Here is a 27,705-nt window from a genome sequence, read left to right as displayed (position 1 = left end):
CGATTTCTCCCAGAGAAAACAAAATCCATCACATTACTTGTGTTTTTTTTTAAGGTTTGAAGGTTTCATTGTTAGAAAAGCCGACAGAGAATATAAACATCTCTGTCGCATTTCAATAACTGATACTATTTTGTTGTAGTTTATTGCGTCTCAAGGACAGGCGTCTATTTATTTCCCTGAGGACATTGTCGGCTATAAATTCGACCACTTAACATTAACAAGCTCATTCATGGTAAATACCCATCTGCACTGGCAAGACAAGTATAAATGCAGTGGACCAGTCCAGAGAGGCAAAAAAAAAAGAAGCATTTTGGCACCGGAGGGCAGAAGACGAGCTGCTGTAGACGCAATAATTATGACATTAAGTTTTAGTGAATGGCGTAAAATTCCTTCTTCAAGGTCACATGCTAGATTTTATCTGGCACAGAAATGTGAGAGAAGTCCATCAGCGTGACTGTGAGCATCCTCCTAGATTTATCTCCTTCCTCTTTGGTGAGATATATAAAACGTTTCAGTTCCTGTCTGATAGTATTGAGCTGCTGAACTGCAGCTGAAAGTTTTCTGTATGATGCCATTTGATTTCAATGAAAGTTAAAGAAATGATACGTATATGCGTTGTATCTGATACTGTAACAGGACGGTTTCAGTCTGTCCTATACATTTATTCATTCGTGCACCTTTTCAACATTAACTGCCGGATATATTTTTTTTACGATCTAAAATGTGTAAAATCTTACTTTACTGCCGAGCCGTGCGCAGAGCTTTGATTGGCTCAGCCCCTCCACTCTCATTTCCTCTTCCTCTCTTTTCTCTCACAAACACTTTGATAGCTGTCTGACCCTGTGTTATATTTGGGCTGACCATCAGGAGCGCCGGCATGAATCCCACTGCATCATGTGGCTGGAGGGCCATCAAAAAAATCCATAAAGTTTTTTGTTTTTTTTTTTTACCACCCCCGTCTGCCTCTGTGTCAGAACTGGACTCACTGGCCAATCACAATATACCATCAACCTTCAGCCTGAGTCATTGAGGGTAACTCAGGTCGCTGTTATTTGACAGAAAGTGAAACTCTGGAGCTGTGCGTATTGTTCAGTTATTCATTTGTCACTAATCACTCGGCAATAAAACATTCGCACACTAATTGAGCAGGTCTGTTCACATGATAATTAATTATTAAAACAAACACCCAGTGAAGCGTTTGGCCTTAATACAGGCATTGTTCTGTCAGTCATTGTCATTTTGCTGCCATCTGCCTTTTTCTTTTTTTCCCCTGTAATCTTTCCTTCCCCTTGTGTAAAGTCTTTCTTTCCAGTCTGTCTGAGCCGTGCTGCTGCTTTCCATATGTCAGAGGAGAAAAGACAGTTTTAGATCAGCGTTTATATCCCGTGACTAAGACACCACAGGTCTGGGTTACTGATGAACTTTGTGACAGAAGCGATGCAGATGAGGCTCTCTCATTGTTTTAGAGACCCCTCGGCCCACGCTCATTGAAATGCAGAGAGGAACAGCACGAAGGGGAAATGAAGCCTCCAAGCAGAGGATTCATACAGTTTGCAATTTCCTTGTTTTGATATAGTCGACATCGTGGCTTTGGGCGCGCATCAGCAAGAGGATGAGAGCCGGTCAGTTTGAAATACTTTTTTAGCTGCCCGTCTTGACTGGTCGTGGTTACAGAAGACGCCTGTCTACAGAGCTGTCTCTGGGTGGATTTCCTGCCCCCATTAGCCCCGAAGGTCCTCACGCCTTAATCAGAAATGAAGCACCTGCCTTCAAGACACAGTTTATGTTGCAGAGGGACAGCAAAACTCTCAAGAACCAGAGCTCACTGCTCAGCCCCCTTGTTTTGAAAAGTAAAAATAATGATTTTCTATCCCTTTTAAATCCTTGAGGGCAGCACACACTGTTTGATACATGTTAAAACACTGTCACCCATTGATTTCTCTGTAACCACCTGCGTCACTCTTGGCACCAGTTTCGCCTCTCTCATGTTTCCTAGCATCAAAATCTCCAGAAAAGCCACTGTATCACACTCAAATCCCAAATCTGCACAGTATAGCTACTGTACTGCGGACCACTACTTCTTTTTGTAGATACAACAGGTTTGGATCCACGAAGAGCAGCCAGTGTTACCCAGGGGGCAAAATCCCAGTTTTTTGAAAAACGGACACGGAGCGTTGTAAAAGGTTTGACACCAGAAATGATATCTAGGAACTTCAAGGATTAAAACCTGGGTGGACAACCCGGTCAACTAGCTGCTGGAAAGCTACAGGGGGCCAAAACCCCTTTCTGGGGTCATTTTGCTGGCGAAATGATGTAAATGCAAATATTTAGGTACTACAATGGCATAAATAGTCATACAACTATAAAATTTGGCAGAGAGTATCTTGACACATAGGGGGAGGCATGAAAAAAACATTCTGGGGTTTGTTGCAACTCAATTTTAAGATATCACCCTCAACATCCCAAAAAAGACCAAAAAAAGTACTGTTCGCCTGACAAATTCTCATGAAAATTATTATTTTTCAGCACTTTATGGAGAATATCTATCCTTAACATGTATATAGAAAAATTCCTTAATTCATAAGCTTCCATTTGAGTCCAAGATAGCCTTTCTACTAGCTACTGGAAAGCTACAGGCTGTCTCCAAACAATGCAACACCTATTGTGAAAAACTACATGTTAACTGGCCTGATCAGAAACCATTCTATTTCTGGTCTCCCCAAAGTGAACAGATAGATAGAGAAGACCGTTGGCCACAGCAAGTGGAGCTTTTGAGATAGAAAGGCTATCTTGGACTCAAATGGAAGCTTATGAATTAAGGAATTTTTCTATATACATGTTAAGGATAGATATTCTCCATAAAGTGCTGAAAAATAATAATTTTCATGAGAATTTGTCAGGCGAACAGTACTTTTTTTGGTCTTTTTTGGGATGTTGTGGGTGATATCTTAAAATTGAGTTGCAACAAACCCCAGAATGTTTTTTTCATGCCTCCCTCTATGTGTCAAGATACTCTCTGCCAAATTTTATAGTTGTATGACTATTTATGCCATTGTAGTACCTAAATATTTGCATTTACATCATTTCGCCAGCAAAATGACCCCAGAAAGGGGTTTTGGCCCCCTGTAGCTTTCCAGCAGCTAGTTGACCGGGTTGTCCACCCAGGTTTTAATCCTTGAAGTTCCTAGATATCATTTCTGGTGTCAAAGCTTTTACAACGCTCCGTGTCTGTTTTTTTGCTTTGCCCCCTGGGTATGTGTCCCCCAGTTCATAAAAGTCTCTTTTAAAAAGAGGTTTAATAAGTTATTTTGTTTTTTTATGGCCTAATATCATATATTACATTGAATTAAAGGGGAACTATGTTAAGTCCGGTCCCTTTTCCTCTGTTTTGCTAACCCTCCTCCTGGTCATGTGCATTTGTTTACAACGAAGCCGGCGAGAAATCAATCAATAGAGCGGTACATAATGTTATATATCACATACTGTACGATTTTTTGACGTGTATATATGTGTAGTTTAATCTGTCATAAACAAGAGATTACGGGTTACAGGGTGCGTTTGTGTCGCAGTGCTGCAGAGTCGAGAGCTGGGACACCGCGTCGGAGGCTCTGATCTTGCAAAGTTGTTTTTCAGCCAAGAGACGCAATAAGTGACACTAGGTGGAAGGCAGAGAGCCTCCATTCTCCCTTGTAACAAGTAAAATGTAATTTATTAAACCACCATCACAATTACTCCAAAGCTGCTCAATTAAGGTCAAAATGTATCATTGTTAAGCTACAAATCCTGCATAGTTCCTCTTTAAATCCTCAAGGCCAGCACACACTGTCACCCATTGATTTCTCTGTAATCACCCATACCAGCTGTGTCACTCTTGGCACCAGTTTCCCCTCTCTCATGTTTCCCAGCATCAAACTCTGCAGAAAAGCCACTGTATAGCACTCACATCCCAAATCTGCACAGTATAGCTACTGTACTGCAGACCACTACTTTTTTTTGTAGATGCAACAGGTTTGGATCCACGTGAAGCAGCCAGTGTGTGTCCACCAATGAATTTAACAAGTTATTTTGTGTTTTTTGTAGCTTTATATCATATATTTTATTGAATTAAACAAAAATGTAAAGACACTGTCTCTGTTTCTGTGTCCTCAGAGCACCAGCCTCCGTACATCATCGCTGTTCTCCCTCGCTACGTGGAGATCCGGACCTTTGAGCCGAGGCTGCTGGTGCAGAGCGTGGAGCTGCAGAGACCTCGCTTCATCACCTCAGCAGGGTGAGACAGACAGACAGACTGACTGCTGTCAGGATCTGCTATTTTATTAGTAAATTAGAGTTTTTGTAAGGTTTTCTGTTGAATAATTCTTGGTTAGGAGCCAATGCTGCAGCACAAACAGAAGTCCAACCTTTAACATCGTGTTTTGCTTTGTTGCACTGTCACATCCAGAAAAAGATTAGATAAGTAGAATAAAGACTTGCAAAAATAACAATAACACTTTATATTGACTTTTACCAACCTATAATTTTATGATGAGAAATGTGTCTTGCTCTCGGTTGAGGGAGACACAGATTGTGTTAAAATGGGAAAGTTTGTGATATGACAAGATAAAATATATCTAGTGATATAACTTTAAATGGTTCTTATATTATGGAATATTTTGTTACGCAATAATAACGAGACAATTTGTCATAAAAACACGAAAAGTATACTGTTGTGAAAAGAATCTCTTTGTGAATTATAATGAGAAGCTGATGTGTTGGCACAAAAAAAAACAACAGTGGCTATTGCAGCAATGTTTTGTATAGTTGGAGGCTTGAAGATGAATAGTGGTCTTTTTTTTTTCCTGTGATGCTCGCACTCTGTTTACGATGCATAAGATCCCTAAAAGAGTCTCATGTATCACTTGCTGCTTTCATCAATCCCAGGATAATGATGACGATAATGTCAGTTCCTCGGTGCAAAGAAAAACACTTTTGTTCCAACCTGTTCTCTCTAATCTTGTTTTCTCCTCTTATCTTCCACAGGCAGAATATTGTATATGTTGCCAGCAACCACTTTGTGTGGCGCCTGGTGCCCGTTTCAATAGCCAGCCAGATCCGGCAGCTTCTTCAGGACAAGCAGTTTGAGCTTGCTCTCCAGCTGGCGGTGAGCAACGGAGCCACTCACTTCACTATTAAACCTTGTTATTAAATTCCTGAGGATTCAATTTGTGCTTTAGCTCAGAGGACGGAGCAACTGAATCACTTATCTTGATTAGGAGCAGTGTGTTCGAACAGTAGGATGCTCATGGTTTTTACTCTTTATGACCAGCTTATCGTGCAATCAAACTTTTCCAGGGGGAATCTCAAAAGTACAAGGAAAAAAGGTCATTCATGCGGTTTTTACATTCTTGGAAGCTCTAGCATTCTCAGAAGTAAACCAAGTTTTTTTGTGTGTGTGTTTTTCTTCTCTTTTTTTTCTGCCAGAAGATGAAGGATGATTCAGATGGAGACAAGAAGCAACAGATACATCACATCCAGAATCTCTACGCCTTCAACCTGTTTTGCCAGAAGAGATTTGATGACTCCATGCAGGTGTTTGCCAAACTCGGCACAGGTACAGTTCTCCACTGCAATCACTCTGTTCAGGCCAGAATTTTATGAAACAGAGTTGCCTGGCCTGGTTCAAACTTGTGTGTGAACATAATGTCATATCTGTCTGCTTCAATTTCAGGGCTCCAAACTAACTTTTTTACTAGAAGTACAGTAGCCCTTAACTTTAAATTTTAGGAGCGCAAGTAGAAAATTTAGGGGCACACACTGTAAATTGACTTGCAAAGCAAATATTCACATTTCCTCTTCATTTATAATCCTCACACACATTGGCCTGACACCTCTAATAACAGATTCCAGGTTCTTTGAGTCACCCCATCCACGTTTCACCAGCGTGAAAAAAAGAAAAGCAGCAAACTTACTGGTTGCTAATGCGCAAGTAGATGACAAATTTACTTGCGCTGTCTCAAATTTTTGGTGATTTACTGAATTTGCATCATTCTGTCAGACTACACATTGAAAAGCAGTGCACAGATCAACCTGATCAGTTTTTTAAATCTGGTTTAAGGAAAGTGAAGTCACACATTCATGGCCACAATGTCATACTGGACTTTTTTCTTTTTTTTTTAATACTCTTTTTATTGGTTTTTCAATTTTATGAGCACAAACATTAGAACAAAACAAAACAAAACAGACAACAAAATATAAAAAAACAAAATCCCCACCCCAAACTAACAGTGAGCACTGTGCTATACTGACGACAGGAGTCATGAAATAAATGAAAGGGCAAACAATCCTCATCTTCCAGGGATAGATGATGAGTTATAGCTTCTGTAAGAAGGAATGCAACGGTTCCAGATCCTCCAAAACTTGTCCGATTTGAGATTAAGGTCATGAGTCAACTTCTCCAGAAGAACAAGAGCAGAAATCTGTGATATCCACATGTCGACTGTAGGAACCTGGGGAGTTGCTCACTGCAGAAAGATACATTTTTAAGCCAGAAACAAAAGAATTATCAACAGAAATTTGGTGTCCGTGCCATACTGGACTTTTTAATACGATTATCAATTTATCCGAGTCTGAAAAATAACCTAAATGACAGTAGGTCTCAAATCAGAGTAAACTCATAAAATATGCCTCAGATATAAACCAATCAGCCACAACATTAGAATATCACCCATTTCACCCACATGGTGGCAACATAAAGCAGGTGAATCTAGTCATAATCTGATCACATTCACTGTACCCACACTTCTGTCTCATCAGACATCTGTTGCTAATTGGGAAGTATATTGATGTGGATCTTTTTATTTACACATGACTCAGTGATGAGTCTCTGATGACACATCTTCTCTCTGAGTGAGAATTCATTCCTCAGTGATGAAATAGTGCTCTCACTCTTGTAAGCTCTCTCTTCAAGTCTGGTTGTTGTTGTTGTTTTGTGTTTATACCATAAACTCTGAACACATTTCCTTTTTAATCAGTGACAGATAAACGAACGCAGCTATCGTACTTGGAATGAAGTTAAAACAAATCCCTGCGTCCTGTGTCTCTGCAGATCCAACCCATGTGATCGGCCTGTACCCTGACCTGCTCCCATCAGATTACCGCAAACAGCTGCACTACCCCAACCCTCTGCCCACGCTGTCCGGGGCAGAGCTGGAGAAGGCTCATCTCGCTCTGATCGATTACCTCACCCAGGTCTGTGTGTGCCATGTCCTTCATGACAGTATAATGTTTTTTTTTATGTTTTTAAGGGTTTTCAGCTGCAAACGAGCTGCTACTTAAATTAGACTTGTCACGATAGTAGTCGAAACCAATACCAGTAAATTTCCACGATTCTCAATACTTTTTCGATATCGTAATTAAAAAAACAAACAAAACAGAACTAATGTGCTTCTAAATTCATTAGGCTACTTTATTAAAACAAACAAACAAAAAGAACAGTTTCACATCAAACTTTCTTCTATTTAAGCTTCATTGTGCTTCAACAACTTCTCGCACTGCACAGAATTTAAAGAGCAGCAGAAACAGGAAATAAGAACAGATTTAAAATGGTAAATATGGCTCAACACAAACAGAAAGTGTATTTGACCTTTTAAGTAGTTCAAAAAGAAAACTGTTGTTCTCATTCAATCACATTTAGGCTGTGTTCACACTGGTGCAAAAATTATTCATTCATTTTCTCAGCTCGTACGTCTCGCGTTCACACACGTTTGTTTTTTCTCACCACACCATAGCGTGCTGTTTCCATGACAGCTGACCGGAGAAAGATGCGTAAGCAAGTCATGTTTACATGAGCTCAAACTTGTGGCGCACACTGAACAGTTGGAGCAGCTCGAGGTCCGGCCGCATTCACATAAACGTAGCCGCACCGAGACCACGCGCTGCTCAGACTCACCCGTAAACTGTTCAACAGGAATCGACGCAGTTTTATATCCAGTACTCACGGTACCGGAAAAAGCAGGTACCGACGTATTTTTTACATGATACTGTATAAGCGTGACAATTGGTACCGAAGTATCGGTTCTCGTGACAACCCTAACTTAAAGCAAAGCTTGAATGCTGTAATATTGAACTGAAAGACACTGACATGATCAAGGAACCTGTCCTGGTTTAAGCCACAGGAAGTGCAATGTTAATTCTCAACATCTTTTTTTAATGTCCTCACAGAAACGCAGCCACCTGGTGAAACAGCTGAACGACTCTGACCCCTCCACAACGTCTCCGCTCATGGAGGGAACACCGACTATAAAGAGCCGCAAGAAACTCCTGCAGATCATCGACACCACCCTGCTGAAATGTTACCTGCATGTAAGGCCGTGGTCCCCGTGTTTGTGCTTTTAGCAACAAAAACTCATGTCATTGAGTCGCTGCTTTGTAATCACAGCACTTAGTACCATCGTTTTTACATTATACCATCATTTTGCTATTGTTTTTATTTTGTAATGAAAGACATCTTTATTATAACCCTGTAAGAGTTCATAACTTTCTCTGAGGCTCTTTGTTGTTCTTTGCCTGCATCTGCTCAAGCTTAAGGTGAATGGATACACTCAGGAAGGACTGGATCAACCCAGGACAGAGAAAACACAAGCCACTCATGTCTAATATAATACTCTTTGATTTACAACCAACCTGTAATTGTTAGCGAATCCAGTCCAAATGTTTATATTTCATACTAAAAGTTATATCAGCTCTCATAAACTTGGCAGTCGTTCACTCTGTTCGCTCACAGCAAAACGAAATAAGTCGGTAATTCTTAACACTCCTAGAAACTGGCAGAGTCGCTTGGCGGATAGCTGTACCTCACATGTCGCCAGATGGGTCCTGTGTTGAACAGCTCATTGGCAGGATTTACTTCTGAAGCAATGAAACCTGAGTCACTGTTACAGGCAGTGTTGAGTGTGACCGTCGCTCAGGTGCAGTAGCTACAGTAAATGTCTTTCTGGGGAACAGATACCAGCGCAGGAAGGCGAAATGTTTGATTTACGAGAGGGGAGGGGGTGGAGAAATTGTGCAGGCATCATGGGTAAAAGAGAGAAAATACAGTGGATGTGCCTCTATGTTGAAATGGGACACTTTAATTCAGGGAAAATGCCGCCAAGTCCGTCCTTTTTTCGAGGTATACTGTAATAACCCTATTTAAGCAGTGGAACTCCCAGGGCTGAGCTAGATTAGATTACACAGGATGGATAACCTATGAGTGCCTGGAGATCCACTAAGATAGAGCGTGCTTTGGAGTGCCAAGCATCTGCAGCAGATTATTTGAATGATAAACAACACTGTGCAGCAGAGGGAGAGGATCAGCTTAATCAGTGAAGTCACCTGCCTGTAGTCTCTGGGTGAACCGCAGCCCGACCTCATGTTTGAAAATGTTCGGTGGTGGTGCTCATGTTGTGTAATCGCCTCGTATGATCCTCTCTCCCTCAGACAAACGTGGCCCTGGTGTCCCCGCTCCTTCGTCTGGAGAACAACCACTGCCACATCGAGGAGAGCGAGTACGTCCTGAAGAAAGCGCACAAGTACAGCGAGCTCATTATTCTGTACGAGAAGAAAGGCCTGCACCAGAAAGGTAAGAGTCTGACTGGTGGTGAGCTAACAGAGGAGCTATGCTACATTTTTACCATAACTATGCTACATTTTTACCTTAATTAAACAGCTTCGGCGTAATTGTGATGGTTAAATAAATGACTTGTAACTTGTTACAGTGAGAATCGAGGCCCTCTGCCTTCCACCTAGCGTCTATTGGCCAAAAACCAATCGTTTTGATCAATGCCTCCGACCCGGTGTCCCAGCTCTCGTCTCGATGGCACCGCAACACAAATGCGCCCTGTAACCCATAATCTCTTGTTTATGACAGATAAGACTGCACAAATATATACATGGTAACATCGTATATGATATATAACATTATCCACCGCTCCATTGATTGGCGGCTTCATTGAAAATAAATGCACATGTCCGAGAGGAGGCTTAGCAAAACAACAAAGCGAGCAGACTTAGCATAGTTCCCCTTTAATCTGACAACTCATCATCAAGTTAGTGTCATCTGCACAAAGACACTAGTAATAACATAATTAAGGGAGTTGTTTATTCCATTGGTTTCCAATCTGTGGGCGGGGGCCCACTAGTGGCCAGCGAAGGTATTGGAAATGGGTCGACGACTAATTTGCAAAACACAAAAAAGAATTGGTGAACAGATGTTATTATGAAAAAACTCACTGTATCAAACTGATAATAGGAACTTTAATGTTGGATGCTGGACCACACACTTGGGTTTTTTAAATCTCCATTTGTAGCACTAAAAGACTGTATCCATGACAACAGCTGGAGTATCAAATTGGGTATCTCTGTTATTATCAACAGGAAGAATTAAAAGGAAAAAGAGTTGAGAGACAGATGGTGAACAGAAATGGGATCTCTCTCTCTCTCTCCTGCTTTGAGTTCAGTCCTGACGGTTAGAGATGAGTTTTGTTGGCCTCTGTATTGTTACGGGGTCTGATGCAGCCCACCAACATTTTTTGGATTCTGAAGTGAACCATGAGTTAGAAAAGATTGGGAACCACTGGTCTGTTCTCCTCTTGTTGTAAGAGAGACCTTTTGGGGATGTCCACATTCATGTCACGGTCCTAAGACTCCCATTAAATCTGTCTTGAATACACAACATGTGCCTTGCAGCAGATGTAACAATATTAAACACTTTGGGGTTTTTTGGCTTTAACAATCATCAACAATCTGAAGCCTAAACGCATTATATTGGTGCATTTTTCTTTTTTTTTTATTATAACAGTATGAGATCAGGACGTTGTTTTTCAATCCAAATCAAAATAAAAAAACAGAACTCAGCCTTATTTTAAGAGGACAATTTATTTGCAGAGTGACTCGGTTTTCATCCGGCGCTGTCTCAAAAACATGCCGTTAATGCCTCGCCCCTAATTGTGTATTTGTACTGTAAGTGTGCTCCTTTTGAAAAGGAAAAAAAAAAAAAGCAATTTGAATTCCAGTTGATTATGTGCGATTTGGGGTGTGAAAATGAACGGACACGGTCGGGATTCATACACCTCTTTCAGCTGTTGTTGCAAAACTCTCGAGTGCCGAGTTCAAGTACAAGGTCAACTATGCTTTTGTTGTGTGAATGAGTAATAGCCAATGTTACATAAGCAAAGTACAAGGGGACAATATGCATTAACAAAAAAAACATGACAATAAAAAAAGGAGTGGATAAACACACAAAACGAGTATGTAACCTAGAAACTAGTACGAGAAAGCGGCCAAATGGAAAATGCACACACAAATTAATGCCGTCTCAACATACTGTGTGAGCTGTTAGCTGGGTTTACAGGGGTATAAATGCATTTTTTTCCCTCAGTTTATTTTCCCTCTGTGCCTTCAAATCTGTTTTTATTCTAAAGAAATCTGCGCTGACCTTAATTCACCACAGAGTCAAACTGTTTTCAGCCCGTTCTCTCACACTGGGCATTTTGGCCTCCGAGACTAATTTCCTTGACGACGGCTCGGATCCATTAAGTTCCTTTAGTAAAGCCGCGACAGTGAGCACATATACCCGCACCGCGCTCTCATTATCAATGTTATTAATCACACTTGGTGCTTCTCTTATCTAATCTCATCTGAAATGAGAGAAAAGTATCAGCCGTGGGTTTTTTGGTTGTTGTTTTTTTGCAGTAATCTCTGCCTGCAACCGGTGCTTTGATTTAGATGAGAAGAAATAAAAGATGGTAGACAATTTGTCTGCAAGGAAAAGTTTCAAGTATTGCCTCATCGGTTGTCAGATGTTGTGTTTTTTAAAATACTGGAAGTAAAAACAGACGTATACTTGGTTTTCTTGGCACATTGAATCAAGAAACAAAGCTTTATTCTACAGGAAACACTGTGAGCTCGCTGAAGTCCATCTGTGAGGAGAGAGTCAGATCCCTTTCATGAAAGAAGCCGAGTACATACAGGGTCGTTTGTTTTCTCTTGTGGTTAAAAAGTCATTTCTATGTGATTTCAGAATATTATAATGAGGTTATAAGAGAAAACTAATGTCTCCGAGAGCGTATTAAATCACATTTCTGAGAGTCGCTCTCTCCAAGTGATGTTTCCTCTCAGATCAACACTTAGCGTACGACGGAGAAGTCAATCAAAGGATAATGACTCATATCAGAGTTCAGTTTTATTTTGTGCGGTTTGTGGAGGAGTGTAGTTTATCTGTTGCAGACCTCAGCATGACAACTGAACACATCGCATTAAAACACAATGAAACATCTGTTCCCGATTTCTCTTTCAAATGGGTTGTTGAGTTTGGGGTTTAGTATTTAAATGAGGGATCACTCCGACGCCAGACCTACATCGGCCTCTGCCAGCGGCTCTCCTCATTACATCCTCGTCCAGATACAATAGTCATTGTGAGCTGGATTGTTCCTTTGTGTTGTTTCAAATTCAATAAGTACCAGTTGGTTGTGCTCGTATTCTCAGTTATTCTCTCGTTAGTTGGGATCAGCCCTGTCAGGATGCACACAGTTTATCTCAGAGGAGGTTTCCTGCCTGTGGTCAACCCGTGGTCGTCCCGGTAGATCCGAGCTGTCTTAGTGTTATTTAAGTTTGTGGTGGATTCTGGGTTGCGGTAGATACTGTAGATTTCACATTGTGAGAGCGAGCGAGCGAGCGCTGCTGGGTTTAATCGGCATGCTGCAGTTTGTGTTCATGATGTCATGCTGCTGAAGTCTGCCGCTCTCTCACTCTGCCAACTCAAAGCAGCTGTTCCCGGCCACCAATTAACACTGTGTATGTGCGCCGTCCAATTTCAGTTTGACAGAGGAGTTATGTAACGCAGCGCAGCGCACACAAGCAGTAGGAGATGATGACGTCTTGCTACTTTCCATCATTCGGACTAATCTCACATTCTGTTCTTACTCACCCCTTCTTTTCACTCGCCTCCCCTCGCTCCTCTCTTCACCCGGTTTGCCCTCTCGCAGCTCTGCAGGTGCTGCTGGATCAGTCCACCAAGGCCAACTCTCCGCTGAAGGGCCACGAGCGAACGGTGGAGTACCTCCAGAGACTGGGTAAGGATCGAAGCTGTTTCTACTTGGAGCATCAAAGTTGTCCCCCCACCACGAGATACTATGTGAAGTTAGTTGGGAAATCTTTGACTCTGATTGATGGTGACTGTTGGATCAAATGTATAGTCTGCATCTGTTGCCGGATCTGTTGCAGCCTTTCATATTCGTCTGGCACCGGCTGAATGTGAGGGGTTTCTGTGTGCCAGTGTTTTCTCAATAGTTGTTACCAGCACAACAGGGATGTTAACACAACTCCTCCACTCATTGGGGACCAACGTGAGGACTCTTTACAGTTAATTTGTTATCGAGACGCTGTGACATCACAACCACAGCAACGGTTTTATTGTTCGTTTACAGTTTGAGCCACTTTTCCTAAAACCGTTGGATTCATCCACAAACACGTTGACGTTGTTAGGCAGAAGATACAGGGCTCTTAAAGAAAAAATCTATCTATCTATCTATCTATCTATCTATCTATCTATCTATCTATCTATCTATCTATCTATCTATCTATCTATCTATCTATCTATCTATCTATCTATCTATCTATCTATCTATCTATCTATCTATCTATCTATCTATCTATCTATCTATCTATCCTGGTTGAAGGTTTTCTCTTCGCTGCAGAATTAAAAAACCAGTTGGAAGTGGTTTTTGTTTGTTTCCACCACACCGTCTCCTGCTTCTGATTAACATGAAGAGCGATCCAGTAAATTTCCTGTCAAATTTGTTGTAATGGCGAAAAAACTAATAAACAACAAACCTCCTCAGCTGTGGTTTGAAGCTATCATCAATAGAATGATAACAATTATCTTCAATACAATTATCTACAATCATGCACACACTGTACCACATTTTTGTGCAACAATTATTAACTTAGTTAATCAGTTTTCTTTTAAAACTGGATGAAAAATCTTGATTGACAGTTTTTTACTGTTTTTCAGTCGAAGGCAACATCTGTAAATGTTTTGTCCAACATCTTAGGAAGATATAAAACAGAGAGAAGCAAATCTCCCATTGGCTTGGAACTGATGAATGTTTATCATTTTTGGAGAATAATAATGACTTAACTGATAAATACTTTATCATAAGAAAAGTTGCTGTTTAATTTTCCGTCAAGTTAGAAATTATTTTTTTTATATTTCAAGAACATCTGCCTTCAGCAGAGGGACCACAGCCTTGTATTTATAACACTGTAGGACGATGATGGGCTGTTTTATTATCACGATCAGCCTATTTGTTCTGTGCTTCCTGTGCAAGTGACTCACAGTCATTTATTGATGCTGCCTACGGCTTGAAAGAAAGTTATTTTCTAAAACTATGATGCTTGAAAATGGCCTCAATCATGTTCTTATAGCTTCTTATTTCCTGTTTTCCTCTGAGCTCCCTTGATGACGTTAAACTAACTTGTTTCCTGTGATCCTCTGACACAGGAGTGGAGAACCTGGGCATCATCTTTGAGTTTTCTCCCTGGGTGCTGAAGATCTGTCCTGAAGACGGGCTCAAGGTGGGAAAATGTCTTTTTTTTTTTACTGTGTTTAACTTCAAACACAAACTCACGTAACCTCCAGATATCCCATTAGACCTCTATTTATTTATAAACTGTGGTTTCGGTTTATTTTTATCTAGATTTTCACAGAGGACCTGAATGAGGTGGAGACTTTGCCCCGAGACAAGGTGCTGAATTTCCTGAGGGACGGTTTCACGGAGCTCGCCATCCCGTATTTGGAGCACATCATCTACGTGTGGGACGAGAAAGGGCCGGAGTTTCACAATGTGCTGATCCAGCTCTACCTGGAGAGGGTTCAGGGCCTCATGAAGGAGTACCTCAGCTCGCTGCCAGAAGGTACGACCAAGAGAAGACGTGCAGTTAATTTAAGGTTACAGCAAGTTTTTAAAAGTTTTAAAAGTACAGAAATTATTCAAATTAACGACATTTCAGCAAGAAATTGGGCTTAGTTGTCATTTTTTTCCCCCTGATGCCTACCTGAAGCAGTCCTAGAAAATAAAGGAAATGCGAGTGTGTTATTGTAGCGTCAGAGCTGTAAAGGCAACCTGAGCCTGGAGCGTGAATATCTTTTTCCACCAGCACTGTTTTTGAAAACCAACATCGTGCCAGAAGAAAAGTTTATTTCTCTAATTAATCGTAGCATTTTCATGAGATTACATCACTGCGCATGGGTTCAGTTTGCCGTTGCTTTCCCTCATCCAGAGGGTTGTCTCCGATCGCTCTGCAAATAAAGCCTGTGTCAGGGCTTATTATGAACTCCATTTATCTCCGTGTGTTTGTGCCTTTTTAATGCTCATCCAGGGACCCGGGGACCGTGCATTGAAACGGACCTCGGCAGTAAAGGCAGAGAGGCTCATTAATGTGCACTCCGTCTTCGAAATAAACTAATAAACGCAGCTAAAGGAATTAATAAATCTGTCCTTGTGGCATGTTATTGCCTCACGTTGTTTCACGAGGCATCTCGCAGTGCACTGTATAGCCCATGATATTTAAATATTGTTTTTCTGAGGCTGTTGTTCTTCTGCAATAGGACCTTGTGTGACCAAATATTGTAAATATTCCATCATGCTGCAGCAGTAAATGCACAGTGTAGTTTCCTATAGAAGGATTTTCAGTCTACGTCACTGTAGCACCAACGACGTTCTACTGCGCATGTCGGCCGCGATCACGTCTTGTTGTGCTGTTGTTGCACCAATCGTTTTGATAAAAATAACAAAACTGAGGGTTTTATAGAATACTGTCAACTCGCACCACTTTCAAGGCAGACGAGAGAGAAAATAGTACATTGAAGATTAATTTCAAGCAATATAATGTGTTAGACACGTTGGTTTGAATAGTGATAAAGCTGGATAGGTCCGCAGGCACAGCTGTATAACTGCAGCAAATGAGTTGTGAAATGTTTACTACAGTAATGACAGTGACTGAATAAAAGGTTACATAGTAATGGAAAGCAAGCTAAGATTAATTAACGTTATATTATTTTAAATTACTTACTCAGCCATGCAGGAGCAGTTCGCGGTCAGGATGCAGTTGTTCTCCTCGTTCACAATGACCCAGACTTTATACTTGTCTGTCCCCTTCCCTCGTCTTTGACTAGGCAGCCACAAAGTTTTGTAATTGTGTAAGAGTATTTTCCTTAACATGATTGTCTGTTTCATAGTTGTAGATAACCAACGCTCGGCAACTCGATCCTCCATCCTAGGAGAATGATTGACTTTGATTGATTTTTTTCTTTGTTTTTCCGTTATAAAACACTCTTTTATCAGTTAGGTGCTAAACTGTTGTAGTATGGTGACAACATCACTAGCTAACATCGCTTTGAATAAACCAGATCCATGGAGTAAACTTCAATGACAACCAGTCACGCATCCGCAGTGTTGGTAACAAATAATCCCTCTATACATTAATTATAACAGCTGTACCTAAAAAAAAAAAAACGAAAAGAAAAAAATTATGTGAAACGCATTTTTTTCTTACCAAAACACATGTGTGGTGTGTGTTTCCCTCATAAAACATTGAAAACTCTGATTTCTGACTGCAGACAACTTCTACAAAAAGCAAAATAACCTAATTATACAACTTTTTCATTTTGAATTTAATTCAGCTTCTATGATTTAAACTTGTCGGATAATGACTCAATAACTCAAACAGGATTTTTTTTTTGTTAAAAAGCAGCAAAGAGTCAAAGGTGGGACCAATACATTCCTGGTTTTGTATTTGCTTACATTTATCTTCCTGGACTTATCAATTAACTGAGGAATCCTTCCAGCTGGAGATAGTAAAATAAAAAAACCTGTTGTCTGCTGTTGTAGGCGTTCCAGCTGTTGCTGCAGGAACGGAGCAAGGCAAACTGGGAGAGTTCAGGAACAAGCTGCTGACGTTCCTGGATATTTCCACCAGCTACGAACCGGCCAGACTCATCAGTGACTTTCCCTTCGATGGTAAGAACCGAAGCGTCACTACGACACATGAGGACGTATGGAGATGTGATCGTGTCAACATATACGATCTATAGAAGTAGATATGAGCAGGAAACACAATTTAAAACCACTACAGGCTTTAGGATCAGGATGTATGGAAAAGGTCCACCCTCCCCAAAAGAAAAACAGTGTATTTCCTTTATTCCCCATGACCTCATGTACATATGTTCTCAGCTATAGGGGAAAGTTTTACCGTGGTTTTTACAGACTTAACCTTTGACCTTGTTTTCCATATCTTCAGGCCTGCTGGAGGAGCGGGCTAAGCTGCTGGGCCGGATGGGTAAACATGAGCAGGCGCTCTTCATCTACGTCCACGTCCTCAAAGACACACACATGGCTGAAGAGTGAGTACTACAGTAGTACAGGACAATAGCCAGATTTCAGACAATTTTACTGAGTAGCAGCAGCTAGTTTATGTCTGTAAAGAAGAATCAAACGGTAAGATAATGATAAAAAAAAAAAATAGAAGAAAGTTGTTGTATTCGCACCACATTGAGAAAAAAAAGTTTTCACGGACTTGGAGAATAAAGTGTAAGTTTTATGAGAAAAAGGTCATACTTTACAAGAAAAAAGTCTAAATTTACAACAAAAAGTCACAATTTTACGAGAAAAGTCACAATTTTATGAGAATAAAGTCATAATTTTACAAGATAAAGTTAGTAGTTTTAGAAGAATAAAGTTATAATATTACAAGAATAAAGTCATACTTTTATGATAATAAAGTTATAATATTACAAGAATAAAGTCATAATATTATGAGAAAAAAGTCATTTTATGATTTATTTTATTATTTATGTCATTTTTATGAGGAAAAAAGCAGCGATGTCCTCCAAGTCCGCCTCGTTCTTTCTGCAGAATAGATGCATTTTCTTGCATATTGCATATATAAATGCTCCACAGCCTCATTTTAACAACTTTTTTCTCGTAAAACTATAACTTTTATTCTCGAAGTCTGTAAAAAAAAAAAAATTCTCAATGTGGCCCTATTACTCCGTCGTAGTTTTATGCCCTGAAACCATATTTAATTATGGAGCTGCTCTACCAGGCAAGCTAAATGATATTTAAGGCCCATGTGACCTAATTGAGCCATCCCGATTACCTAATTACATCATTACAGCACTGTGAGCATTGATCAACATCATGAAAATAACTGGAACTATCATGTTTTATATTTGTTTGTCTGTTTTTCTCTCCGTGCGCTCTGCAGATATTGCCACCGGCACTACAACAGCTCAGTTGAGGGAAATAAAGACGTAAGTGGCTTTTAGTGTAATTTCATTTTGATTTGTGCCGTCGTTTTGTTCATTTTACATTCTGCTTGGATTTTGTCGTTTGTTGTGTCCTCTTAGATTTTTATTATACCTCTGATGTATTTGTTGTTGTTGTTGTTGGTGGTGTTTCTTTTTTCCCCTTTTCTGGTTTTATGACCATATTTTTTCATTTGCTACGCTCTGCTGCCTTTTGTTAAGTGCCTCAGTGTTTGCAGGAAGTGCTACACAAATATAATGGATTATTTATGGTACATGCACAATGCCAGTGCTACAAAATAAAAAACAACTACTAATATCTCCAGTTTTCTTCTCGACCAAAATTACAGCCTCCATTGCCTGTCATGTTTTTTTCATATTTTTTAATTAAATATTGCTTGAATAAACTAATACTAAAATCCTGAAAATCAGTGAATAAGCAATGGGTTATTGGTAAAACTCATTAAATCACAAGGTCAGAGAGAAACAAAATCTCTGCTTGAACAAGTCTTCTGTTAATATTAAACTCATTATGATGAAAGGTCAGATCTTATAAACTCAGCAGCATGCATTAATGATGGATTTCTACTCTTTTTACATTTTATTTATTAATGATATTTTGACTTAATTTCCTGTGTCATCTCATTACTCTAATCATTTATCCTCTCATTACCTACCTTTGCAAATACAATACACCTCTCTTTATTTCCTGTTTCAGTTCATTAGTGACATTTTTCATTCTATAAAGGATTTAATTATAGCGATTAGATGATTTTTTGTTGTTTGACGTTGGCCTGTGTGGTGTTCTTTACATTCTTCTGGCATTTACTGTGCAACAAACTCTCTCATTTCTAAACCACCCAGTCATATAATAGAGAAAGGAGAAAAAAAAGAGAGAGAGAGAGAGAGAGATTCCTATCCAGATAAAATCCTCGACTTGGGATTAATATCTTATCTGTTGTATTTGTGCTCTGCAGGTTTATCTGTCTCTGCTGCGAATGTACCTGTCACCCCCTGACGTCCACTGCCTGGGGCCGATCAAGATGGAGCTGTCGGGGCCTCAGGCCAACCTCCAGGCCGCCCTGCAGGTCCTGGAGCTTCACCACAGCAAGCTCAACACCACCAAGGTAAACAACAGCAGAGCAGAGCAGCACGCCATCGCTCACCACGGCCACTTAAGTAGCAACGGCAGTCTGGTAAAACTCACTAATAATCCTGTTTTATTTACGTCTCCTTGGGGTGAAACATGTTTACAGCTTCAACACAGATCAGGCTGTGTCAGTATCCAGAGGGCTGTCAATCACAGAGATTTTACTCCATGCTAAATGTTTTCTCTAAAGTCTTCTCAGACTAATTTTCTTGCAACTTCCTTCTGCAGCAAACTTCAAACAGCTCATTAAAAAAAAAACCCAGAGCACAAGAAATTAGCTTCTAATTCAAGCCAGAGCTTTATTGTTATTAACTGGCACTTTGCATTTTGCCCAGATTCCCTAATCAGATTCAGTCCTAAATCAGACAAGATGTGGCAGCAAAAGTGACACTGATGAGAGCCGGTTTGTTTAAGATGGATTAAAACCACATAAAATAAATAAATAACACGATTGAGGATGATATGCAATCGCACAAATGTTGTCACTGGGCATTTGGTGTGAAATTAAAGCGGCGACTGAACTGAACAGAGCAGAGCAGAGCAGAGCAGAACTCCTTTTTACAGATTTGATTCAGTTTGTTTTTAGAGTGAGATCAGTGAGGCTTAGCACTGTTGGGGGTAATCAAGCTGCTGCCTTTGTGATAGAAAAAGATCCATAGAACCAGGAAAGAAAAAAAAAAGAAAGATTTCCTAGCAGGGAGCCGGTCTCCCACGAGAAGCATCTGTGTTGTAATGTGAATTTCTCTGATGAAATTCCTCTCACATGTCTCGTTTCCCATCTCTGCACCTAGACCCAAAATAGAAAAGAGTTAATTGAATGAAAGCAGTTTTGTTGAAAACTAGCTCATGACCTATTTTTCCTGTCAAACCTTTACGTCACAATCCACTAGTAAAGACATTTTTCCTTTTTTTTTTTTAAGAGCGCTTTATAAAGGTGTTCTTCTTTTTTCAACATGATTCAGCTGCAAACTGCGTAAAAATCTCTCTACACGTCAGCAGATCGTGATTCTCTTGTTTCCATATCTTATCACAAAAGGGAACAGAGAAGCCTCTACTGCAGGGGTGGGCAATTATTTTTTCCAGAGGGCCACACTGACTCCGATAAAGTGAGTGAAGGGCCACACGATTCGAAATCAAATTGAAACATCAAATATTTATTGCTGAATTATATATAATTATATATTAGCCTATATAACTACATATATTTGGTGGAAATGATTGCATTACAATAGGCTGACAGCCCACAATCAATGTAATCGCATTTTCAACTTTTATCCATCACAGATCACTGAAGAAACATGCTGTATTATGATATAAATATGGACTCAAGGCAGATTGTTTTATCAAAACTTAGTGACCATAAATGACTACACCAATTAATAATGTTCACAGACACCTGAATATTATAATTAAGCACTCAGATCCTTTTCAGTTCTGATTCAGTGAGACTGTTCTATTTGTATGTAGATAACCTTTTATTTATGAAGAAACACAATACTCCTTTGCTCCTGCCTAACAGCACCAACATGAAAAAAAAGACTGATTTGATTACAAGCGTAGCCATTGGTGGATGGAGGCTTCAGACGCACGTGGCTACAATCAGTCATATGGTCGATCACGTCAGAAAACCCAGCGATTTAATCACAGTTTGCTAAACCTTAGTGTTTGAGAAATAATAATTAGGTGCCGCGATGTTGCTTTATAACCGTCAGCAGTTATGATTCGGCTGACGGAGGGTTGTGAAACACCGGCCCGGTCCCGCGGTCTAGGCTACCGCTGACAGGGTCGCGGTGGTCAGAAACTCCGCTGTGGAGAAAAGCTGCAGCAGAGCGGCTGCTCTCCCTCCTCCGTCGGAGCTCCGGTGTCCGATAGAGAAAGAGACTGAGCAGCCGTTCATCACTGTCTTCTACCTGGAGGAGGCTACTTTCTGTCTGCGATGTGCAGGCTCCTGTTCTAACAGGGCTGTCACTGTTTCAAACAGCTGATTAGTGCGCATCAACGTAATAAAAGCAATCGGGTCATAATACCAGTTCGGCTCGCACTTCGGCTCGCGGGCCGGATTGAGACGGCATGCGGGCCGGGTCTGGCCCGCGGGCCGTAAAATGCCCATGTATGCTCTACTGTGTCACTCTGAGGTCTTGAAGCTGTTGTTGCGAGTTGTTTTCAGGTTGTAGAACGCACCAACACAAACTGTATCTGTGATTTAACCTGGATGTGTTTGTGCGTGAAAGGCACCGCTGATCTGTGTCCGACCCCGCAAAATGTCAAATTAAGAGTCTCTCAGGGGGAACGCTGCAGGTTTTATGAGCGTCGTTTGGCTTCAGATCCCAGAGTCGACTGGACTGGACCAGTATGGACGGACTTCCTGCGCCACTCGCTCACTCACTTTGCTTCGCTGCACTTCCCTCATTGACTTTAATGGCACCGTACTTTTCATTTCCCCTGGCCTCGCTCCCAGACTCTGCCTCGCCAAGAGAGGAGAAGGGAGACAAGACAAGACTGAGCAAAACTTCAACATGAGGCTGTTTTTTGTTGTTGTTGGTTTTTTAACAGATCATTTTCTCTTGCACATGAACTGTATGTGGTTCAACTTGGTTCATTTAAAGGGATAGATCAACATTTTGGCAATTTCTCCTGTCACCATAATCCCTATAGTCATAGCAGTAGGTTCATTACCTTTAATCACGTTTAATTATGTAACATGACACACGATGCAAATAATCGGACCTACTTGCTCTTCTGAAATCATTCCACCCAGCAGCCAGTGTCAGGAATGTAGTTCCGGCTGCATTTGCCTCTAAAACAACTCTGTCTCGTAATGTTACATGATTATTTCATAGCGTGGTGAATGTGCAGGTCACAACTTGTCCACCAGAGCGATTTGGAGTTGTTGGATTGTGTATTTGATGAGGGACAGGGGACCTGTACCGTTCACCTCCATTGTGTTCACTGAGCAGCTCACGTCTCTGCCCCGGCCCCCGCTGATCTCAAAACAACTTGCACCGATAATTAAAGGTAATGAACCTACTGCTGTGATTATAGGGATTATGGTGATAGGAGAATTTGCCAAAATGTTGAACTATCCCTTTAAGATGACACGTGTCTGAGAGACTAGTAACTGAGCCTGAACCAAACCCAACAGACGGCAGACGTTCTGTTTTTTCATGTCGGACCCAACCCATGTTGTTGTTACCATGGTAACCCCATCTTGCAAATAACCATCAAAAGCCCGACATGACCAAACTCGAAAATTATTTGACAATGCGATCTGTCAGAGACTCAGGTTGTGTTTTGTGTTGTGGTACAAATTCACAAAATTCATTCACATTCTCCATTCCTTCCACAACTCTATGAATGAACGTCTTTCATGACATTGTGCAGTGTTATCTACCTATTTAAACCACTATCACACTTCACCTCAGTATTATTTTCACCTCGCCATCGAGTTCGACCGAGACAGCGTGTCATACAAACTCATTTGTTTTGTGAACGTCTGTCTTAAGGACTTGTTCAGGTGAAAGCTGAAAGCTCCTTCTTGGCCGACAAGTCTGAAAAAGTGTAAATTTATTCCAGAGCGACTGTTTTGTCAGCTACAGTTTCCAAGGTCAAGAATGAGGATAAAGTCTCAGCTCTGTCTGCCCTTCCTCCTCCTCCTCCTGCCGCTGCTGCTGCTTAGTGTCTGTATATATGACCAACAATAGCCAGACTGCTGCTGAAGGATTTTTCAGACGCAGCAGCCGGTGAACACAAAACATTTTCATTCACATTCTCCAGATGGAGCAGTCTGCAGCTTTACATTTACAAACCTGCTTCTTAGGACTCAAGGCCAGAGCTCAGACCTGATCCTGCTTCTCCTAAAGTCTCTGACGACTCTCACTGAATCTGAAAATATCTTCAATATTCCCCTTAAAGGTACTGTGGGTTGGAGATCCTATTCTGGAGCATTTTTTTTTTACAAAATTGTTTGAAATCTTCTTCACACTCCGATTGCAACCAGTTAATTCAATGTTTTTTCACAAAAATGTAAAAAGTCAGTCACCTGTGGGACGGACAATCCTGTAAAAACATCATCCAAACATCTTGAACGTCACATTTAAGTCAGTTGGATCGTGATGTGCGTACCGCTCTACCGCACTAAACACGTGCACAATCAGATTCTTGAGCGAGTTACGACCGCGGAAAAGACAACGCTAGTGATGCAATGTACCACACTGAAGTCTGGTACAGTAGGGGGTGATGTAGCTCTGAGCTGGATGGTTTATAGAGAACCACAAAGTAACACTCGCCATGGGACCTCAATTCAGAAAAAATCTCCATGTAAGTGAACAGAAGTCGAAATTTTATTTCTGATCCAATTTAATTGTGTCATGAGAGAAAAATATGACCTCTACCTATTTAAAACATCACATTTCACACCAAGAAATCAGCAGTTTGTTGTAAAACTATTATAAAATAAAATTCTGAAAGAATTCGTAACCAGAAAGACGACAGGTGGCAAAGGTGACGTCACATACCACATGCCGCCCTTTCCCATGTCAGGTGATGGCGTATTTTTTGTGGGACACCCGATCTTGTACTGTTATCCGTGGAGCGGTTGTCACAAAATACATTCTTCCGTTGCCGTTCACTTACAGTAAATGGAGGTTTTTTCCGAATTGAGGTGCCATGGCGAGCTTCTCTTTCGCTTCCGCTTAGGCTCTCTATTATGATATGAGATGTTTTCTTTCACGTGAATGAACCATGAGAAAAAGCTGGCAGAAAGTTAGTGATGCTGCGCAGTGACACGCGACAGAAAGCCACGTTGCCCACATTAGGATTACGTTGGGTCAAGCCGTGAGGGCGACACCTTCACGGCTTCAGAGAGAAGTCTGAGGAAAGGAGCTTGGACTTCTGACTTGTGTATTTTCACAATGTGGCCTGATAGAACCATATTTTCCCAGGATCTCCAACCCTAACCTTTATACAGGAGGAGTGGCTGCAACTGTTGGTCATCTGTCAGAGACGTGAATTAGAAACTAATGATGTCCGGCGGCCCGGCAGCGTTTTAACAAGCCGACTGTTTGGTTTCCAGGCCATCAATCTGCTCCCGGCAAACACTCAGATCCGGGAGATCCGGGTTTTCCTGGAGAGCGTCCTGGAGGAGAAGGCTCAGAGGAAACGCTGCAACCAGGTGCTGAAGAGTCTGCTGCAGGCCGAGTTCCTCCGGGTGAGTCCAGCTGGGTCCGTTTACACCGCGCTTCATGCAAATAAGATCAAAGAATTAAGTTGTTAACACTAACACAGTGTCAGATGGTTTGGTGAAGTGAAAGAAAACCTTCATGTGGTGTTTTCTTTTTCTTTTTTTTTTATTCCAACAGAATCTGTGTCTCTGTCCTTAAAAAGATAATGTGATACTTTGAAATAGTACATTTATATATATTTATAGTACATTTAAAGGTAGAGAACATGGAGCCCTCTTTCATCTGAGAGACATTCAGTAATTATTTAAGTACATTTCAGCGAGTGGTCGACATGTGCATGTGTTAAAACGAGATCTTCAGGGTGAAGGACAAACCGTCTGAACCATGTGACCATCAGACAAAACAGAAAACACTGAAAGAATCAGTGATGATTGTTTTGTTGTTGTCGTTGTTTTGTTCAGGTGCAGGAGGAGCGAATCTTCCACCAGCAGGTGAAGTGTGTCATCACAGAGGAAAAGACCTGCAGAGTCTGCAAGAAGAAAATAGGAAACAGGTAAAAACATCTGAAGTGTTTGTCAATTTATATGAAACTGTGCTTTTATTTCTGTAAATACTTTATAAACTTGTATTTTTCCATCATCTGTTTTTTGCTCCTTTCTGTTTAGTTTATTCGATCTTTTGCACAAATTATTTACAGTCAAGCATCAATCACAATCAATCGACCTTCAATAATACATTCCTTCGTTCAAACTTAGTTCATAAATATCACATAGGTCAAAAAGATGTAGGCTGAAGCTATCCAGTTTATGAGCGCCGACCCTTTAATTCATCATTTCAGTTAAACCATTCGAGCTCTTCATGGTTTCGGTGTAACAGAAAGAAGCAGATATCTTAAAATTAACAAATGAAGCCAAAATAAAGAAGAAATGAATAAAGTATTAATGTTTTTAATGTCATCTTTTCACTGCACATATTGAAAAAAGCTGGGAAAAGAAAAAGTGGGTTGATCTAATCTCTTATCGAGTTATTCGAGGTCATCATGAAAATCCTCATTAATGTGGAGATTACGACTCCGTCCATGCGACGTAACCGTCCCGTTTTATATCTCTCATCTTTCTTCATCTGATTTTTTTTTTTTTTTTCATCTCTGCAGTTTCAGTTTTATGAACTCGAACACGGACGGCGCTGCTGTTAATTTCATACCCTGCATCATTTTTTAACGTTTTTTACTCCTGTAACTTTCAATTAACCGCTGGTTGTATTTGACTAATAATCCTTCTCTCTCTCTCTCTCTGTCTCTTCCAGTGCGTTCGCCAGGTATCCCAACGGAGTCGTGGTGCATTACTTCTGCTGCAAAGACCGCACCGTTTGTCCCACCGAGTAACAGTTCCTCCTGTTTACTAATAAATAACCCTCACCCCCCTCACCCCCCCACCCTACCCTCCCTCCTCCTCCTCCTCCATGTGGACTTCAGTGCTTGGAAATCCATCAGACGCTTGGGAGTGCTCAGATCTGGACGCTCGTTGTGATCCAAAGCACCTTGCAGAACTATGAGTTCAGACATTTATTTTTTACCTGAGTTAAATGGGGTGGGGTAGGGGGGATTTCGCACTGTTATTTTGTCGTCATGGCGACTCTCTGAGCAAAAAAAACAAACAAACAAAAAGAAAACGGGGAGGCTGCGACTCTCTCCGTCTCTCTGTGCATGAAGAAACAGGAGGAATGTCCCGGGGTCTCTCAGCAGGAGGGGGGGCCAGACTTTAAGAGACGGTAGATCCTGACATTTAAAAAAATATTATATATAAATAAATGCCCCTTTGCATCGCCGACAAGGAAGGACCTGGGCGCTGTTAGTGCTCCTTCGTCATCACACCAGGACACGTTTCGAGGCCTCGCTCGGCTGGTTATGATTTTTTTTGTTTGTTAGTTTTTTTCTACAGTCTCTCTCCCCTCCTGTTACGCTGCGTTGGCCTCGGACACCGCTTCATACGCCATATCGACTCTGCAGGAGTTCTGCTCGATGCCTTCTGTGACTCAAGATTGTGCTCATGAACTGTCTTTTTATTATTATTATTGTTGTGTTATCATTATTATTAGCATGTGCCGGTACTGACAAAGCTGAAGCAGCATTCGTCTTCTGACAGCGTGTTTAACGGTTTATTTGTTGTTTTATTATTTAAAACATTTTCGAAGCGACATCTGCAACTAACTTCATTCACAGTCGTGTTGTTCTCCTCACACAGTTTGTGAATGGTTACTACCAGACAACATCCACTCTTTTAATGCATTTTTTTTCTTCCCTCACCCCCCTCCCCTTGTCTCCCTTTTGTGTTATTTTTGTGTTTTTCTTTCTCAGTCACATCAAACATTTATGAAATAGAGCAGATTTTGATTTGAAGTGGGATGGGACTATGTAACTCGCCGTTGTGTACTTTAGTAGAAAGAGCGAGCTTTGATTCTTGTAAAGACGGAGGTTTGTGTTACGCTACATCTCCTCCCAGATCACAAAAAGTTCAGCAGCACTTTAAAGGAGGAAGAGGATGTTCGACGTGTTTATTTATTATCGAATCGAATCACATATCTGCGTGATGCGAACTGGAAGCGATGTGAATGAGCTGAGACTGAGGTGCGATTGATCTCTGCATTTTAACGGCAATATTGTTCTGGACTGTGTGTGTGTGTGTGTGTGTGTGTGTGTGTGTGTGTTTACCGTCCGCACGGGAGGTAACTCTAAGAAGCAGGACTATATACCCCCAATTTATTAAAAGGTTAAATTCAAGTGATGAATGTAATGTTTTTAGAGCGAGTCGGGGTCTGGACCGTCCACATCCACGACTCACGCTGTTCGTTTTAACCACTAAACACATGTCTGGATCATTTTGAGGATTTTTTGCAACAGTTTTAAGTTAAATTTCACACAACTTGTAGCATTTCTGTGTCTTCTGCTCCTTTAAATAACCCGATCCTCCCCCATTCCCCTCATCCTCTCACCCCTGAGCTCTTAAAGGTTTGCACACATTCTCTGCTAAGACTGTTTCAGATTGTTTTGTCTT

At 40.9% G+C, this 27,705-nt stretch overlaps 1 protein-coding gene across 2 annotated transcripts in view; it reads left to right on the top strand.

Moving 5' to 3' along the window:
• vps39 (VPS39 subunit of HOPS complex) overlaps positions 1 to 26,848 on the top strand; it is a 32,317-nt gene extending 5,469 nt beyond the window's left edge. The window contains exons 9-24 of one of the 2 annotated variants that reach the window (XM_085766917.1): positions 4,150 to 4,270; positions 5,020 to 5,140; positions 5,461 to 5,590; positions 7,085 to 7,227; positions 8,200 to 8,340; positions 9,457 to 9,598; positions 13,002 to 13,088; positions 14,519 to 14,592; positions 14,715 to 14,931; positions 16,908 to 17,036; positions 17,317 to 17,419; positions 18,283 to 18,328; positions 19,300 to 19,449; positions 24,544 to 24,678; positions 25,114 to 25,205; positions 25,958 to 26,848. In XM_085766917.1, the coding sequence (XP_085623043.1) occupies positions 4,150 to 4,270; positions 5,020 to 5,140; positions 5,461 to 5,590; positions 7,085 to 7,227; positions 8,200 to 8,340; positions 9,457 to 9,598; positions 13,002 to 13,088; positions 14,519 to 14,592; positions 14,715 to 14,931; positions 16,908 to 17,036; positions 17,317 to 17,419; positions 18,283 to 18,328; positions 19,300 to 19,449; positions 24,544 to 24,678; positions 25,114 to 25,205; positions 25,958 to 26,036 (1,910 nt within the window). In that variant the 3' untranslated portion in view covers positions 26,037 to 26,848. The remainder of the gene's footprint in view (positions 1 to 4,149; positions 4,271 to 5,019; positions 5,141 to 5,460; positions 5,591 to 7,084; positions 7,228 to 8,199; positions 8,341 to 9,456; positions 9,599 to 13,001; positions 13,089 to 14,518; positions 14,593 to 14,714; positions 14,932 to 16,907; positions 17,037 to 17,316; positions 17,420 to 18,282; positions 18,329 to 19,299; positions 19,450 to 24,543; positions 24,679 to 25,113; positions 25,206 to 25,957) is intronic. The other variant, XM_085766918.1, reaches the window with a different exon arrangement.
• The last annotated feature ends 857 nt before the right edge of the window (positions 26,849 to 27,705 follow it).

Source organism: Trachurus japonicus, chromosome 22 (assembly GCF_045865225.1).
Source record: "Trachurus japonicus isolate A0001 chromosome 22, Traja_1.0".
In the NCBI taxonomy this organism is placed as follows: Eukaryota; Metazoa; Chordata; class Actinopteri; order Carangiformes; family Carangidae; genus Trachurus; species Trachurus japonicus.
This window is presented reverse-complemented; position numbering and strand designations above follow the sequence as displayed.